The sequence below is a fragment of the Oryctolagus cuniculus genome, chromosome 6 (assembly GCF_964237555.1).
Source record: "Oryctolagus cuniculus chromosome 6, mOryCun1.1, whole genome shotgun sequence".
Lineage (NCBI taxonomy): Eukaryota > Metazoa > Chordata > Mammalia > Lagomorpha > Leporidae > Oryctolagus > Oryctolagus cuniculus.
In genome coordinates, this window is record NC_091437.1 from 134,866,390 (window position 1) to 134,884,324 (window position 17,935).

The 17,935-nt window shown below is 35.7% G+C and overlaps 1 protein-coding gene across 3 annotated transcripts in view; it reads left to right on the top strand.

Moving 5' to 3' along the window:
• The window catches only part of PKHD1L1 (PKHD1 like 1), a 196,712-nt gene that overhangs the window by 120,058 nt on the left and 58,719 nt on the right, over positions 1-17,935 (top strand). For all 3 annotated transcript variants that reach the window (XM_070075409.1, XM_051843973.2, XM_070075410.1), the window contains exons 56-61: positions 3,836-3,965; positions 5,308-5,426; positions 10,449-10,578; positions 11,991-12,164; positions 16,205-16,308; positions 16,838-16,967. In XM_070075409.1, the coding sequence (XP_069931510.1) occupies positions 3,836-3,965; positions 5,308-5,426; positions 10,449-10,578; positions 11,991-12,164; positions 16,205-16,308; positions 16,838-16,967 (787 nt within the window). The remainder of the gene's footprint in view (positions 1-3,835; positions 3,966-5,307; positions 5,427-10,448; positions 10,579-11,990; positions 12,165-16,204; positions 16,309-16,837; positions 16,968-17,935) is intronic.

The window sequence follows — 17,935 nt, forward strand, 5'->3', positions numbered from 1 at the left end:
TTTTGTTGCAAATGACCAGATTTCATTTTGTTACTGCTGTATAGTATTCTATAAAGTACATGTCCCATAATTTCTTTATCCAGTCTACTGTTGATGGGCATTTGGGTTGGTTCCAGGTCTTAGCTATTGTGAATTCAGCTGCAATAAACATTAATGTGCAGACAGCTTTTTTGTTTGCCAATTTAATTTCCTTTGGGTAAATTCCAAGGAATGGGATGGCTGGGTTGTATGGTAGGGTTATATTCAGGTTTCTGAGGAATCTCCAGACTGACTTCCATAGTGGCTTTACCAGTCTGTATTCCCACCAACAGTGGGTTAGTGTCCCTTTTTCCCCACATCCTCACCAGCAGCTGTTGTTGGTAGATTTCTGCATTTGAGCCATTCTAACCGGGGTGAGGTGAAACCTCATTGTGGTTTTGATTTGCATTTCCCTGATGGCTAGTGATCCTGAACGTTTTTTCATTTGTCTGTTGGCCATTTGGATTTCTTCTTTTGAAAAATGTCTATTGAGGTCCTTGGCCCATCTCTTAAGTGGGTTGTTTGTTTTGTTTTTGTGGAGTTTCTTGATCTCTTTGTAGATTCTGGTTATTAATCCTTTATCTGTAGCATAGTTTGTGAATATTTTTTCCCATTCTGTCAGTTGCCTCTTCACTCTCCTGACTGTTTCTTTTGCAGTACAGAAACTTCTCAATTTGATGCAATCCCAGTAGTTAATTTTGGCTTTGACTGCCTGCGCATCCAGGGTCTTTTCCAAAAAGTCTTTGCCTGTGCTTGTATCTTGCAGGGTTTCTCTAATGTTCTCTAATAATTTGATGGTGTTGGGTCGTAGATTTAGATCTTTAATCCATGTTGAGTGGATTTTTCTGTAAGGTGTAAGGTAGGGGTCTTGCTTCATGCTTCTGCACGTGGAAATCCAGTTTTCCCAGCACCATTTATTGAATAGACTGTCCTTACTCCAGGGATTGGTTTTAGAACCTTGATCAAATATAAGTTGGCTATAGATGTTTGGATTGATTTCTGGTGTTTCAATTCTGTTCCATTGGTCTATCCTTCTGTTTCTGTACCAGTACCATGCTGTTTTGATTACAACTGTCCTGTAGTATGTCCTGAAATCTGGTATTGTGATGCATCTGGCTTTGTTTTTGTTGTACAAGATTGCTTTAGCTATTCGAGGTCTCATGTGTCTCCATATGAATTCCAGCATCATTTTTTCCAGATCTGAGAAGAATGTCTTTGCTATTTTGATTGGTATTGCATTGAATCTATAAATTGCTTTTGGATGAATGGACATTTTGATGATATTGATTCTTCCAATCCTTGAGCATGGAAGATTTTTCCATTTCTTGGTATCCTCTTCTATTTCTTTCTTTAAGATTTTGTAATTCTCATCATAGAGCTCTTAAATGTCCTTGGTTAAGTTTATTCCAAGGTATTTGATTGTTTTTGTGGCTGTTGTGAATGGGATTGATCTTAGAAGTTCTTCCTCAGCCATGGTATTGCCTGTGTATACAAAGGCTGTTGATTTTTGTGCATTGATTTTATACCCTGCTACTTTGCCAAACTCTTCTATGAGTTCCAATAGTCTCTTAGTAGAGTTCTTTGGGTACCCTAAATAAAGAATCATATCATCTGCAAAGAGGGATAGTTTGAGTTCTTCCTTCCCAATTTGTATCCCTTTAATTTCTTTTTCTTGCCTAATAGCTCTGGCTAGAACTTCCAGAACTATATTGAATAGCAGTGGTGAGAGTGGGCATCCCTGTCTGGTACCAGATCTCAGTGGAAATGCTTCCAACTTTTCCCCATTCAATAGGATGTTGGCCGTGGGTTTTTCATAAATTGCTTTGATTGTATTGAGGAATGTTCCTTCCATACCCAGTTTGCTTAGAGTTTTCATCATGAAAGGGTGTTGTATTTTATCAAATGCTTTCTCTGCATCTATTGAGACAATCATATGGTTTTTCTTCTGCAGTTGGTTAATGTGGTGTATCACATTGACTGATTTGTGAGTGTTGAACCATCCCTGCATACCAGGGATAAATCCCACTTGGTCTGGGCGGATGATCTTTCTGATGTGTTGTTGCATTCTCTTGGCCAAAATTTTATTGATGATTTTTGCGTCTATGTTCATCAGGGATATTGGTCTGTAATTTTCTTTCAATGCTGCATCTTTTTCCAGCTTAGGGATTAAGGTGATGCTGGCTTCATAGAAAGAATTTGGGAGGATTCCTTCTTTTTCGATTGTTCTGAATAGTTTGAGAAGTATTGGAGTTAGTTCTTCTTTAAATGTCTGGTAGAATTCAGCAGTGAATCCATGTTCTCCTGGGCTTTTATTTGTTGGGATGGCCTTTATTACTGTTTCACTTTCTCTCAGTTATGGGTCTGTTTAGGTTTTCTATGTCTTCATGGTTCAATTTAGGTAGGTTGCATGTGTCCAGGAATCTATCCATTTCTGAAAAGACCCAAATCAATAAAATCAGAGATGAAAAAGGAAATTTAACACAGATACCACAGAAATAAATAGAATCATCAGAAGTTACTACAAAGAGTTGTATGCCAGCAAACAGGGAAATCTATCAGAAATGGATAGAAAACAACCAGTGTTTCTTAAAACAAATACGCATGGATGGAGTTATGAAAGCAAGAGCAGATGAATAGAAATGTATCAATGGTTTGAAACAATAATCTTATTCTTTCATAAACGTCAGATGATCCTGAATGTGTAATAGCTTAATCAGTTTAATTGTTCTGTCAGTCTTTTATTACTGTTCATGAAAAAGAATGACCTAACCAAAAAGCTATTATTCACCATTAAAACTAAAAATGTTTAGAAGCTCTTGTTTGAGAAAAAAGATAAAATCTGGAAACTTATCCTTTAATGCTTTTAAAGCACATAATATTCTGATTAGATGTATGAGTTTTGAGGTGAATTAAAACTGGAATTGAATGCTTACCTCATTGTTCATTAGATAACCTTGGGAAAGTTATTCAATCTCATTCAGCATCAGTTATCTTACCTGTGAAATAAGAATGAAATATCAACTCACGAATTTGGTGTGATTAAATGATGTAATTATTATAGGTTATTACATATTATGCCTTATATAGAATCAGCAAACATTTTTATTTATTTAAAGATTTATTTATTTATTTGAAAGGCAGAGTTACAGGGAGGGGGGAGACAGAGAGAGAGAATCTCATCCACTGGTTCACTCCCCAAATGACCATAACAGGTAGGACTCGGCTAGACCAAAGCCAGGAGCCAGGAGCTCCTTCCAGGTCTCTCAGGGGCCCAAGGACTTGGACCATCATCCACTGCTTTCCCAGGTTCATTAATAGGGAACTGGATCAGAAGTGGAGCAGCCAGGACTCAAACCAGTACCCATATGGGACACTGGCACTGCAGACTGTGGCTTAACCCACTGCACCACAGAGCTGGCCCCCAAATCAGCAAATATTTAATGGTAGCTCTGATTAACAATGATGGCTCATAAACACCATATCTTGGATGTAATTGTGAAGAGTCTTATTTGTATATGACATATTGCATTCAATATAGCATGGTCTGTTAAAACACCACTAGTTTAGGTCTTGGGTGAGATCTTGGTTTTAAGTGCAGTTCTGACAGTAAATATTGAATTTGACCTTGGAGAAGTGCCTTAAACCATCCAATCTAAAGTGAATGGTTTAAACTCACTCTCAGTGTGCTGTTCTATATGTAAAAAGGTACATTTGTCTTTACTAAGGGAGACTGCCAGTGATTTCTTAATTACTTTTTATGCAGGATTTAAAAATCTGCTTGATTTTTAAATGTTAACACTCTTCTGCTTCATTGCAGGGAGGCAGACTAATTGGCGGATGGGAAGATAATCCTTTCAAAGGAGAACTGCAGATTGTTCTTAGAGGAAATCATTCTTCACCAGAATGGGCTCTTCCAAATGGACCAAATCAAGGGGCAAAGGTCTTAGGTAGATGATTTTGCCAAAACCAAAATCATCATCAGTTTTGAGAATCTATTTTTAAATATGTAGCACTAAAGTACTTATCAGTTTGTTGTGAGATGGTATCAGAAGCTTTTATAGACATTTATTTATAGTAAAGGGTTATAAAAGTAGTAGAGATTTTTAAAGAAGTGAATCAGAGGACATTATACTAGATAAAAGAGATAAAAATCTATTTTATACCAAAATGCAACATTATTTATTACAAAACTAACCTTAACAAATCTCTCTGTATGTATATTTCTCTGGACTGGTTTCTTCCCAGTTTTTCCTTTTCATATTTTTCATATTTTAGTTATTTTGCTCTAAAAGATAACTCTACATACTCCATGTACAGTGTTAACTAATAAATAATCCATGTGTCAAGCAACTCTGCTATTAGCTATCCAATTACATCAGGCGCTGAACTTTAGTTTCCCAGCTAACTTGGTTTACTGTGCATATTCCCAACCCAGCCCACAGAGCAAAAGGTCTGGAAGAGTTCATTTGGTCACAGTGAACAACTGCCTTTATTAATATTATTGCACATTTATTCAGAAGGCACATCTAAACATATGTACAGTTGTACAATAACTGTGCAATTACTAAAATAAAGATTTAAAAATATGGCTCAGGATGAATCAGCTCTCTACCAGCAAATGTCCTGAGGCAGACAAATACAATCTTAAGAAATATATATTTGTTATAATATATACATTTTATTTCCAAAGTCATACTTCAAACAACACAGAACAGCATCAAAAGAAAATATTAATAAATATATCTTTCCACTCTATCTCCCTTAAGGTAACTTAGTTCATTTTTATTCATGTGTCTTCCCATTTTTTTACTCTATGCCTAAATTTATATTTATCATGATATTTTTTAAAAGCATAGCCAAACTAAATATACTATCATGCAAATTTCTTTTTTCACTTTATGTTATCTTTCTAGATCAACACTTATAGATAAAACTCTTCCTTTTTATAGCATAATAATCAACTGTATTAATATATTAAAATTTGTCATTCCCCTATTGATGTTTATTTAACTATAGCTTTCTAATATTGCCAAATATTGTGGGAAACATTCTTATTCATGTACTCGTGAGTACTGGCCTTAATTTTTATGTACCAGAGAAGTGGGTCAAAGGGTCAAAGGCTTCTCACATAGCCCTAGGCAGATGACTGTAATTTATTCTACTCATTCATTCAAGTACTCATAAAATACTTTAACATTTATTAAAATATCTCAATGAATAATTTTGTTTTATAGTAGCACCCGACTCAGTACTGCATGACAAGTAAATAGGAGTGTGGTTTTCTCCTAGGGGTGTTTGGAGAGCTGGATCTTCATGGAATTCCACGTTCAATATATAAAACTAAATTGTCAGAAACTGCAGAGGCAGGTTCCAAAGTCCTATCTCTGATGGATGCTGTGGATTGGCAGGTAGTGAAAATATTGTGTGATGGAAAATGGATATACACAGTGGGTCCACTTGAAAGGAATTCTGATCTATTCTTGTAGACTCTTATTTTCTCATGAGATTTCATAGATGAGAAATGATGTTTTACAATGAGCTTACCAAAAACTGACCTGATAGGAACCATTTTTAAAAAAAATATGGCCTCAAGGTCCTTCCAAACATATATGAGGGAAAAATGTGAAAGTTTTGAGTTAAAATAGGTTGAGTTAAAATATATTTATTCACCGGAAACTCTTAGAAAACACGAAATAGAATTATTTTAAATATTGTGATTGTTATCTTAGTTACCTCTTCATTTCAAATTTGTGATTTTAATGTTAAGTCTTTGGAAAGAAAACAAATCTTGATGCCCAGTGATATTCTTTTTTTAAAAAATTTTATTTATTTAAAAGACAGAGTTACAGAGAGAGGTAGAGACAGAGAGAGAGAGAGAGAAAGAGAGAGAGAGGTCTTCCATCCACTAACTCACTCCCCAAATGGCTGCAATGGCCGGAGCTGAGTCAATCTGAAGACAGGAGCCAGGGGCTTCTTCTGGTCTCTTACTAGGAAACAGGGGCCCCAAGCATTTGAGACATCTTCCACTCCTTTCCCAGGCCATCTGCAGGGAGCTGGATTGAAAGTGAAGCAGCTGGGACTCGAACTGGTGCCCATACGGGACACCAGCACTGCCCAGTGATATTCAAATAACACCTGTGTTAAATGAGAGATTTGGGCAGAATATAAATTTTGGTTATTTCCATTTCTGCTGTACTCATAAACATTTACAGGTCTTAGAGTTCACATGCTTTACAAACACTCTTTAATGTTAAAGGATTAGAGGAAAGGATGGATTCCATTTCCAAGTTCTCAGATCTCAATCAGTTCCTTTCTGGAGAGAATGAGCCTTAGAATCACAGAACAAAGACTGCCTTTTTCTGAGCAAGTGAATATACATCACAAAACATATGGGTTTGCCCTCTCAATGTTGTTTAAAATTGATAAATGGAAGAAGCCTTAAGATATTGTGGTCTATGTACAATATATTCTTATTTGTGATTATTCCATTCCTTTCAGAGAGAGCAATTAACTTGCTTCTATAGCACCATTATATCTCCAAATCATAAATATTTTGATTACTAATGAATACTTTCTGTATATTATTTACCCAAGTAGTACTTAACCAGGGTCAGATGCTTTTCTAAAAATTGGGGATTCAGTGGTGAAGAAATTAATCCATGCTATCATGGAATATGCATTGGAATGGGAGAGGCAGAACCTAAGGAACAAATATTTGTTAATTTCCGATTATAATGTGTGTGGATGAAGGAAATAAAATAGGCAGTTTGATAGTCTCCCACAGTAGGGGGTGGTAGATAATAGTAAATAGAATTTCCAGAGAAGGTTACATTTGAGCAGAGACTGGATGAAAAGGAGGAACTTAATACTCAAGGATTCTATGACTTGGCCTACCCCTTTAACTTTCCTCAGCTTTTCCCACCTTTCATGAATCACAAGAACAGTTAATTATTTTTAAAAGGGATGGGCTGGGATTTTTTCAAGCCTTAATAACATTATCCTAACTTTTATTTAAAAGTATTAGTATTCATAGGACACCTGATTCCCTGGTGAGGGTCATTGCTGCAGGATCCAAGCTCACACTGAGGACTGCACAGATTCTTTGTGTGGTTCTTGTGGCAGCTTGGAAGAATATTGTACCCACTGGGGCTAGTGCCCAGGAATTGGTCTACTTGGAGGAGAGGAGGTAAGCATGAGACTGTGCCAACAGAGCTGAACAAAGGTCCCCTATAATAACAACAACAAAAAGATTACCACACCCAACTTGGGAATCACCTTGGGCATTCCCCCACCCCAGAACACTGAACAGAGTTCCCTGACCACACCCAGCACATGCCTCAGGGTTTTCACAAAGCCACAGAGGTATAGTCCAAGGATAAAAGCCATCACAGGGGAAAAAAAAAGTATCTCCACAAATGCCTAAAAATAAACACAGCAACACAGCAATACAAGAAATAAGATTAAGGAAGATAACATGATGCCCCTAAAAGAACAGAACAACATTTCAATGCTAGAATAGGAAGATGAAGAGACTGAAGAAATTCCAGAAATGAAATTCAAAGATTTATCATAGCATTACTTAGAAGTAATCAGAAGCATGAATTAAAGAAATCCATACATGACATGAATGAAAATTCTTCCCATGAAATTGAGATTTTAAAGAGAAATGAAAACAAAATATTGGAAATGAATTAAATAGAACAAATAAAAAATGCAGTGGAAAGCCTTAACACTCGTGAGGCAGAAGAAAGAATATCCAAGTTAGAAGACAATCTCTGGAAATTTTATAGTTAGACAAAAAATAAAGAAGAAGAAGAGAAGGAGAAGGAAGGAAGAAGAAAGAAGAAGGAGAAGAAGAAGAAAGAAGGAGAAGAAGGAAGAAGAAGAAAGAAGAAATTAGAAAACTAAAAAACAGTGTTGGAGATTTATGGGATACTATCAAATGACGAAACATACAGGTTTTAGGAGTTCCTGAAGGCATGGAAAGAGAAAATGGATTAGAAGCCCTTTTTAATGAAATAATTGCGGAAAACTTCCCTGATTTGGAGGAAGAAAGGGAAGTTCAAGTACAGGAAGCACACAAAACTCCTAATAGATTTGACCAGAAAAAATTCTCACCATGAAACATTGTAGTCAAACTCTCCACAATAAAACATAAAAGAAAGATACTAAAATGTGCACTAGAGAAACACCAGATTACTTTCAGAGGATCTCCAATTAGACTCCAGCTGACTTCTCAGAAGAAACCCTACAGGCTAGGGGAGAATGGCGAAATATAGTCCAAGTCTAAAAAGAATAAAACTTTCAACCCAGAATACTGTACCCTGCAAAGCTCTCATTTATGAATGAAGGTGAAACAAAGACCTTCCATAACAAACAGAAATTAAAAGAATTGTCACCACTCGTCCATCCTTACAAAAGATTGCTTAAGGATGAGCTGCACATAGAAACACAGAAACATTGTCATCACTGTGAAAGGTGAAGGCAGAAAATCTCCCAGTTAAAGTACGAAGGAAATCCAAAGTAAACAATAGGAATAATTATGGAAAAATAGCAGGTCCAACTCATTGCTAATCAATAGTCACCTTGAATGTAAATAACTTCCAAATTCCAGTTAAAAGGTAATGGACTGGCTGAATGGATTAAAAAACAAAACCCATCTATTTGCTGCCTATAAGAAACAAACTTCACCAACAAAGATGGACACAGACTGAAAGTGAAAGGATGGAAAAAGATATTCCATGCTAACAAAAACCAAAAAAGAGCTGATGTAGCCATGCTAATATTAGACAAAATAGACTTTAACACAAAAATTATTAAAAGAGACAAAGAAGGGTACTATCTAGTGATTAAGGGATCAATTCACCAGGAAGATGTGACTGTAATAAATGTATATGCACCCATTTATAGGACACTTGGCTATTTAAAAGAAATGTTAAGACATCTAAAGGGAAACATAGACTCCAATACAATAGTAATTGGGGATTTCAATATCCCACTTTCATCAATGGACAGATCAACCAGACAGAAAATCAGCAAGGAAACAACAGATTAATCTACACAATAGACCAAATTGACCTAACAGATACCTACAGAGTTTTTCATCCTACAGGATAGACCACATGCTAGGCCATAAAATAAGTCTCAGCAAATTTAAAAAAATGAAATCATACCATGCATCTTCTCTGATCACAAAGGAATGAAGCTGGAAATCAACAAGATTCTCAAGAATCCCTAGAGCATATGCAAACACATGAAGACTGAACAACATGCTCTTGAATGAACAGTGGTCATAGAAGAAATAAAAGTGAAATCAAAAAATTTCTGGAAATGAATGAAGACAACATACATCACATCAAAACTTGTGGGATAGGGGTCATCACTGTGATGTAACAGGAAAAGCTGCTGCCTGTAGTGCCGGTGTCCCATGTGGGCACCAGTTCGAGTCCCTGCTGGTCCACTTCCGATCCATCTGTCTGCTATGGCCTGGGAAAGCAGTGGAAGATGGCCCAAGTCCTTGGGCCCCCGCATCTGTCGGGGAGACCTGGAAAAAACTCCTGGCTCCTGATTTTAGAGGGGCCCAGCTCCTGCCATTGCAGCCATTTGGGGAGTGAACCAGATGGAAGACCTCTCTCTGTCTCTCTGACTCTGCCTCTCTGTAACTCTGCCTTTCAAATAAATAAATAAATCTTTAAAAAAAATTATGGGATGCAGCAAAACCAGTGTTAAGAGAAAAGTTGGAGGGGCCAGTGCTGTGTCGCAGTAGGTTAATCCTCCGCCTGTGGTGCCGGCATCCTATATGGGTGCCAGGTTCTAGTCTCAGCTGCTTCTCTTCCAGTCCAGCTCTATGCTGTGGTCTGGGAAGGCAGTAAAAGGATGACCCAAGTCCTTGGGCCCCTGCACCTTCATGGTGTACCAGGAAAAAGCACCTGGCTCCTGGCTTCAGATTGGCTCAGCTCCAGCCATTGTGGCCATTGGGGAGTGAACCAATGGATGGAAGACCTTTCTCTCTGTTTCTCCCTCTCGCTGTCTGTAACTACCTCTCAAATAAATAAATAAAAATCTTAAAAAAATAAATTGGAAAGGGACCAAATAAATGAGCTATCAATGCATCTAAAGGACCTAGAAAAACAACAGCAAACCAAATCCTTTGATTTATTTAATTTTTAAAAATGTATACTGCCTTGTTTTTATTAAATTATTGAATGAAAATTAAGGAAAATCTGACAGTCTCAACTTTAGAATTCTTAATATCAAACACAAGCATATTGATTTTTAGAGGTCTAATTGTATAGTGTGTTTTTTTTTTCTGGTTATAGACTGATTGCTAATAGACATAAATTAATTAGAAGTATTTAATAGTTCTTATTATGAAAATATAAACCTATTTTTAAAATTGGTTTTAAATTTGACACTTGAATTTTTCGAAGGAAGGAGAAGAGATTGTGATAACAACCACAAGCTATGATTTCCACCAGACAGAAACTAGAAGGATCATTAAAATCCTGCATGATCATAAAGTTCTCATTCTTAATGATAGCCTATCCTACACTCACCTTGGTAAGTGGCTGCTCTTGAGCCAAGCAGGTATATAATCTAAATGTCTTATAATATTCACATTCAAGTGTTCTACCCTGTAGTTACAATTCTTTGATAAAACATGTCATAAATATTTTAGAGAAGCCTTTCACTTGGCTTCACACCCAAGGAATGCTACCATTTATGTGCTGACTACCCAGAGTTCCTGCATGGTGCATTCATTCATTCAGCACGTGTTCAGTAAAGACATACTACATCACATCTGTGGGGTAAGCCTGGGCACTTTCTGTTCTATACAAGCTTCTAGGTGATTCTTATGCACACTGAAATTAAGATCCCTTGATCTCTAAACATCTTGTCCTGATTTGTTCCATGAATACATTCCTCAGCTATAATTGCTTTTATACAAGCTACAGTGAAACGGTAAGTTGTAATTCTCAAAGAGAGAATGAACAGGTCAACATCTTCCCATTTGACATGCTACCTTCATCTGAATCTCAGGAAGCTGGTGCAGACAGGAGTGTGAAGTTAAAATAGCCTTCCAGAGGTTTCTGATGCTCATGGAAACTCCAGATGTCCCACATGAAAAAAAAAACTTAACTCTTTAAAGCTGTATTTTGAGAGAAACACATACATCTATCACCCTATATTATATTTCTTCTTAAAATCAAAAGTAGCTTTTATTGAAGAATCTTTCATTGTAGTTATAATTAATTATTAAATAATTGTTTTTAGTTAACTATGAAACAATTGATTTTTGAAGTCTGATATTACAGATTTTTTTATTAAAATACCAAATATTTCTCTTTGTTTAACACGCACCTCTTGGTCTTAAAGTTTTGAGTATGATTTCTAGAAATGTAGGTTGTAATTTAGGTTATTGATTTTACAAATCAGTAAATTGTAAATATACAAATTATACTTGATAACCAATTACATGTTCATAAATCATTGTGGTGGATATAAAAATTTCACAGGAAAAATGGTACAAGCCAAGATTTAGGTGTCAAGAGAAATAATATCTGTGTGCTGATGACTGTCCTCATAGCCTTGAGCAATTTATTCTTTTACTTCTCTATCTCATTTCCACATCTATCAGAATTACAACAAACTTCTCAAATTGCTGTACAACAGTGCTTTTGTGTATGATCTGAAGTGATTGCAAACCAGCTTTAAGATTTGTTAAGCACTGCTATATTTGCCAATTATAATCTTTTAGGTATAAAGAGCAGAAATGTTTTGTTGTACTTCAGTTTATGAATTAGATTTATATTAACTTCAAAGTGTCTTCCATATGTATTTAAGCATGTAGATCTAGTAAATTCATTCATTTCTGTTGACTTTTGAAATATTTATCCTATGAACTGCAATGATACCAGTAAAGACAGGCATTTCTCAGCAGTGGGAATAATCTAGTTGTCCTTCTATTGCAGCTGAAAGATATCACGTCCCTGGAACAGGTCAGAGCTACACATTAGCAGCTGATGTTGGGATACTGAGTAGGAACATCAAAATAGTTGGTGAAGATTACCCAGGTTGGTCTAAGGACTCTTTTGGTGCACATGTCCTGGTTGGCTCATTCACTGAAAATATGATGACATTTACAGGTTAGTATAAATTTAGTTTTATTTTTCTAAGTGAAATATAGCATGATCTCTTCTATTTTTAGTCAGTTCTAAAATAATTTTCCTCTTAATAGGATTACATGGGAAATAAAGCTTTAAGAGTGATTATATAACCCAAGCATTATTCTCCAAATAAATTCTTTATTTACAGTAAATTTTATTTTTATTTTGTTTTTTTTTTTTAATTTTATCTAAAGTATACAAATTACATGTATTTCATATATACAGATATAGGAACATAGTGATTCTTCCCACCTTACCCTCCCTCCTGCCCACACTCCCACCCTTTTTCTTCTCTCTCCTAGTCCCCACTCTTAATTTTTACAAAGATCTATTTTCAGATTACTTTATACTCATAAGATTAACTCTACAGTAAATCAAGAGTTCAACAAATGATATGAAGAAAAAAATATTGTTCCTCAACAGTAGAGACAGGGCTGTAAACAATCATTGAATCTCAAAATGTCAATTTCACTTCTAAACATTACATTTTATTTTTTCCCTGATATGCAAACCTGGTTAATTTTTTATGAAACCTTTAATTTAATGTATACAAACTTCATGCATTTCATAAATACAACTTTAGGAACATAGTGATTCTTCCCACCCTACTCATCTTCCCTCCAATACCCATACCCTTCTTCCTCCTCCCTCTTATATTCCCATTCTTATTTTTTACTAAGACCTATTTTAAATTTCTTTATACACATAAGATTAATTCTATACTAAGTAAAGAGTTCAACAAGTAGTATAGAAAAAGAAAAACCACTCCTCAACAGTAGAGACAAGGGCTGTTCAAAGTCATCGCATCCCAAGTGTCAATTTCACTTCTATAGATTACCTTTTCGGTGCTCTATTAGTTACCACAGATCAGGGGGAACATATGGTATTTGTCCTTTTGGGACTGGCTTATTTCACTAAGTATAATGGTTTCCAGTTGCATGCATTTTTTGGCAAATGACAGGATTTCTTTCTTTTTTTTTTTTTTTTTTTTTTTTTTTTTTTTTTTTTTGACAGGCAGAGTGGATAGTGAGAGAGAGAGAGAGACAGAGAGAAAGGATTTCATTTTTTATACTGCTGTGTAGTATTCCAAAGGGTATATATCCCATAATTTATTTATCCAGTCTTCAGTTGATGGACACTTGGGTTGATTCTCTATCTTAGCTATTGTGAATTGAGCTGCAATAAACATGGGGGTACAGTTAACTCTTTTATATGTTGGTTTCATTTTCTTGGATAAATTTCCAAGAGTGGGATGGGTGGATCACATGGTAGGTCTACATTCAGATTTCTGTGGTATCCCCATACTGTCTTATACAGTGGCTCTACCAGTTCACATTCCCACCAACAGTTTATTAGGGTACCTTTTTCCTCACATCCTCGCCAACACTTTTTGTATGATTTCTGTATGAAAGCCATTCTAACGGGGGTGAGGTGAAACCTCATTGTGGTTTGGATTTTCATTTCCCTGATGGCTAATGATCCTGAGCATTTTTTCTTGTGTCTGTTGGCCATTTGAATTTCTTCTTTTGAAAAATGCCTATTTAAGTTCTTTGCCCATTTCTTAACTGGATTGTTTGTTTTGTTGTTGTATTTCTTGAGCTCTTTATAGATTCTAGATGTTGATCTTTTATCAGTTGCATAGTTTGCAAATAATTTCTCCCATTCTGTCAGCTGACTCTTCACTTTGCTGAGGATTTCTTTTGCAGTGCAGAAATTTCTCAGCTTGATGTAATCCCATTTGTTGATTTTGGCTTTGATTGCCTGTGACTCTGGGGTCTTTGCCAAGAATTCTTTGCCTTTGGTAATGTCTTGCAGGTTTTCACTAATGTTTTATTATAATATGATGGTATCAGGTCATAGATTTATGTCTTTGATCCATTTTGATTGGATTTTTGTGTAAGGTGTAAGGTAGGGTTCTTGCTTCATACTTTGCATGTGAGATTCAGTTTTCCCAGCACCATTTGTTGAAGAGACTATCCTTGCTCCAGGAATTGATTTTAGCTTGTTTGTCAAAGATAAGTTGGTTGTAGATACATGGACTGGTTTCTGGAGTTTCTATTCTGTTCTATTGACCTACACATGTTTTTGTGCCAGTACCAGGCTGTTTTGATTATAATTGCTCTATAGTATATCTTGAAATCTGGTATTGTGATGCCTCTGGATTTATTTTTGTTGTAAAAGATTGCTTTACCTATTTGGGGTCTTCTGTGTTTCCATATGAATTTCAGCATTGTGTTTTGTATATCTGAGAAGAATGTTCTTGGTATTTTTATTGGTATCACATTGAATCTGTAAGTTGCTTTCAGTAGTATGAATACTTTGATAATATTGATTCTTCCAATCCATGAACGTGAAAGGTTTTTCCCTTTTTTTGTTTCTTCTTCTATTTCTTTGTTTTGTAATTCTCTTTGTAGAGATCTTTGACAACCTTGGTTAAATTTCTTCCAAGGTATTTGATTTTTTGTAGCTATTGTGAATGGGCTTGATCTTAGAAATTCTTTCTCAGCCATGGCATTGTCTCTGTATACAGAAGCTATTGACTTTTGTGTGTTGATCCCACCACTTCACCAAACTCTTCTTTGAGTTCCGATAGTCTCTTAGTGCAGTCTTTTGGATCTCTTATATAAAGAATCTTGTCATCTGCAAATAGGAATAGTTTGACTTCCTCCTTCCCTTTGTTTTGTATCCCTTTGCTTGCTTTTTCTTGTTTAATGACTGTGGCTAAGCCTTTCAGGATTATATATATTGAATAGCAGTGGTGACAGTGGGCATCCTTGTCTGGTTCCATATCTCAGTGGGAATGCTTCCAACTTTTCCCCATTCAATAGGATACTGTCCATTGGTTTGTCATAAATTGCCTTGATTGTGTTGAAGGATATTCCTTCTATACCCAATTTGTTTAAAGTTTTTATTATGAAAGGGGGTTATATTTTATCAAATGCTTTCTCTGCATCTATTGAGATAATCATATGGTTTTTTTCTTCAATTTGTTAATATGATGTATCACATTGACTGATTTGTGAGTGTTGAACCATCCCCCACATACCAGGGATAAATCCTACTTGGTTTGGGTGAATGATCTTTCTGATGTGTTGTTGGATTCAATTGTCTAGTATTTTGCTGAGGATTTTTGCATCTTATGTTCATCAGGGAAATTGGTCTGTAGTTCTCTTTCTGTGTTGTATCTTTTTCAGGCTTAGGAATTAAGGTGATGCAGTCCTCATAGAAGGAATTTGGGAGGATTCCCTCCTTTTCAATTGTTTTGAATAGCTTGAGAAGAATCAGAGCTAGTTCTTCTGTAGGTGTCTGGTACAATTCAGCAGTGAAGCCATGTGGTCCTAGGCTTTTCTTTGTTGGGAGTGTCTTTATTACTGATCCAATTTCTGTGTGGGTTATTGGCCCATTTAGGTTTTTCTATAAACATTGCTTGTGTAGCACTTAGTACAGCACCTGGCATAGTAGCCTGTCATAGATTGTCATTGCAGTTATTGCTAACCTATAAGATTACCTCTCGTTACCGCAATTGTATTTATATCAAACTGCCTAGTGGATAATTGGTAATGCATATTCTGAAATATATTGTGAAAGATAATGGCCTTAAAAGCTATTTATAGGGTTAGCACTCAAATGTCAGGTACATTATACCTCATACTTTATACATGCATTCTCAATGAAGCAGTATCACTCCCAAGGGGGAGGCAATTGGTTCTTGGTGGCAAAGGAAACTTAGTACAACGATTTGTGGTCCTCCAAATGATTGCTGTGTAAGAGTATTAACAGATAGATAATAAATCCATGCTGTTACTGTTTTAAGGGAAGGGAAGGCTATTCGGGAAAAAATGTCTATAAAGGTTCTTGGGGGAGGAAGCAATTAAAAAGAGGTTGAAAAATACTGCCTTTTCTGGATTAAAGGGGCATTGAAAAAAGATGTTTCCATGAAAAATTTGAACAACTTTGTTTTTCAAAAATGTTTTGTTATAAGAAAGAAATGTTATTTTTGAAATTTTCCCTACTCCTAGGAAATGCAAGAATAAGTAATGTGGAATTTTATCACAGTGGCCAAGAAGGCTTCAGGGATAGCACAGATCCAAGATATGCTGTAACATTTCTTAACCTAGGACAGGTTTGTACTTTGTTTTTAATTTTTTGCATATATTCAAAATAAAATATTTTTAGTTTCATTTGACTTAACATCTTAGAATAGCTGAAACTATAATTCTTGGACATATTTCCCACTAAATTTTTAGATTCATAGCAGCATTTGATTCACTTATTTCATGCATTCATTGAAGGTCAAGTAAAACCATGGGAGAAGTAACTTAGAATTAAAGATCTATAATAGTGGTACACAGCTCCACTTCATTTTTCAATGACCCAAAATATTTTCCCCAATGGTTTCTATTAAATAAAGTGAACATTGCTTAAATTTTTCAAATGGAGAGCATATCTATATGTCTTTGCCACCATCAAAGGGAAAAAAATAAATATTCTGAGAGGGCTGGTGATGTAAGAATGAGAGCTTATCATTTCCCTTAAGGGAAACTAAATCGAATTTTGATCAAGCTCTTTCACTGAAAACACACCTACTTCATATTCTTTCTTTAATATGTCTTAACTTTATTTTTAAAATGCTCAATCCCAATGTTCTACAGCTCCAAGAACATGGCTTATCTTACGTTCGAGGGTGTGCTTTTCATCATGGCTTCTCCCCGGCTATTGGTGTGTTTGGGACAGATGGATTGGACATTGATGATAACATCATTCATTTTACAGTGGGAGAAGGTAACAGAATAATATTTTGGTCCAAATGACATGTCCTTCTGAGGCTATCATCTGTACACTCTAGAGCCATGCTGTTTCATTGACTTTTCTGTAAGGATGTAAATGGCCGCATTTATGCTATTGAATATGATAAGTCACAGGTGGCTCTCAAACACTTGAATTGTGGTTAGTGTGATGGAGGAACTGAATTTTTCATTCTTATTGTTATTTTTTTGAATGTATTTATTTGCAACACAGAGAATGAGACAAAGAAGGAGACATAGTAAGAGAGCCCTTGTTCACTGGTTCACACCTCAAATGCTTGCAACATCTGGGGCTAGGCCAGGTTGAAGCCAAGAGGTGGGAACTCAGGTTTACCAGGTAATGGCAGAAACACATCACTTGAGTCTTCACCACTACTTCCTGGGTCTTCATTAGCAGAATGCTGGAGTCAGGAGCTGGAGTCAGTTATAGAACCTGGGTACTTTGTTGTAAGAAGTTGGCATCTTACCTGGAGTCTTAACTGCCAGACCAATGCCTGCCCTTGAATGTTTTACTTTAATTGTACTTAATTTACATTTAAGTAGCCACATGTGGCTATGGTTATCTTATTGGACAGTATAGCTTAGAACATGAAGAATTATTAGCAGACCATGATCTTAACATGAGTTATCTAATCACTCTTCATTTAATATGACTTTTAAAATGCTCCTCACATATTGTGACAAAGATTATTCACAAAAAGGTTATTATTTAATACAAAATTATGTAAAATTTTATGTGTTTCTTTTATATCAGTAAAAAATAATGTAGATTTACTTAATGTATTTAAAACTTATGTTTATATTTGTTAAAATCTGAAGTGGAGTCCACGTATTTAACAATCTCACCAGAAGATTCTAATTCACGTAGTTAATTAAAGGGATAGAGTTCAATATCCAAGAGTTAGTTCAGAGGACTCAGATTAAAATCTAAGAGGGGGCCGGCGC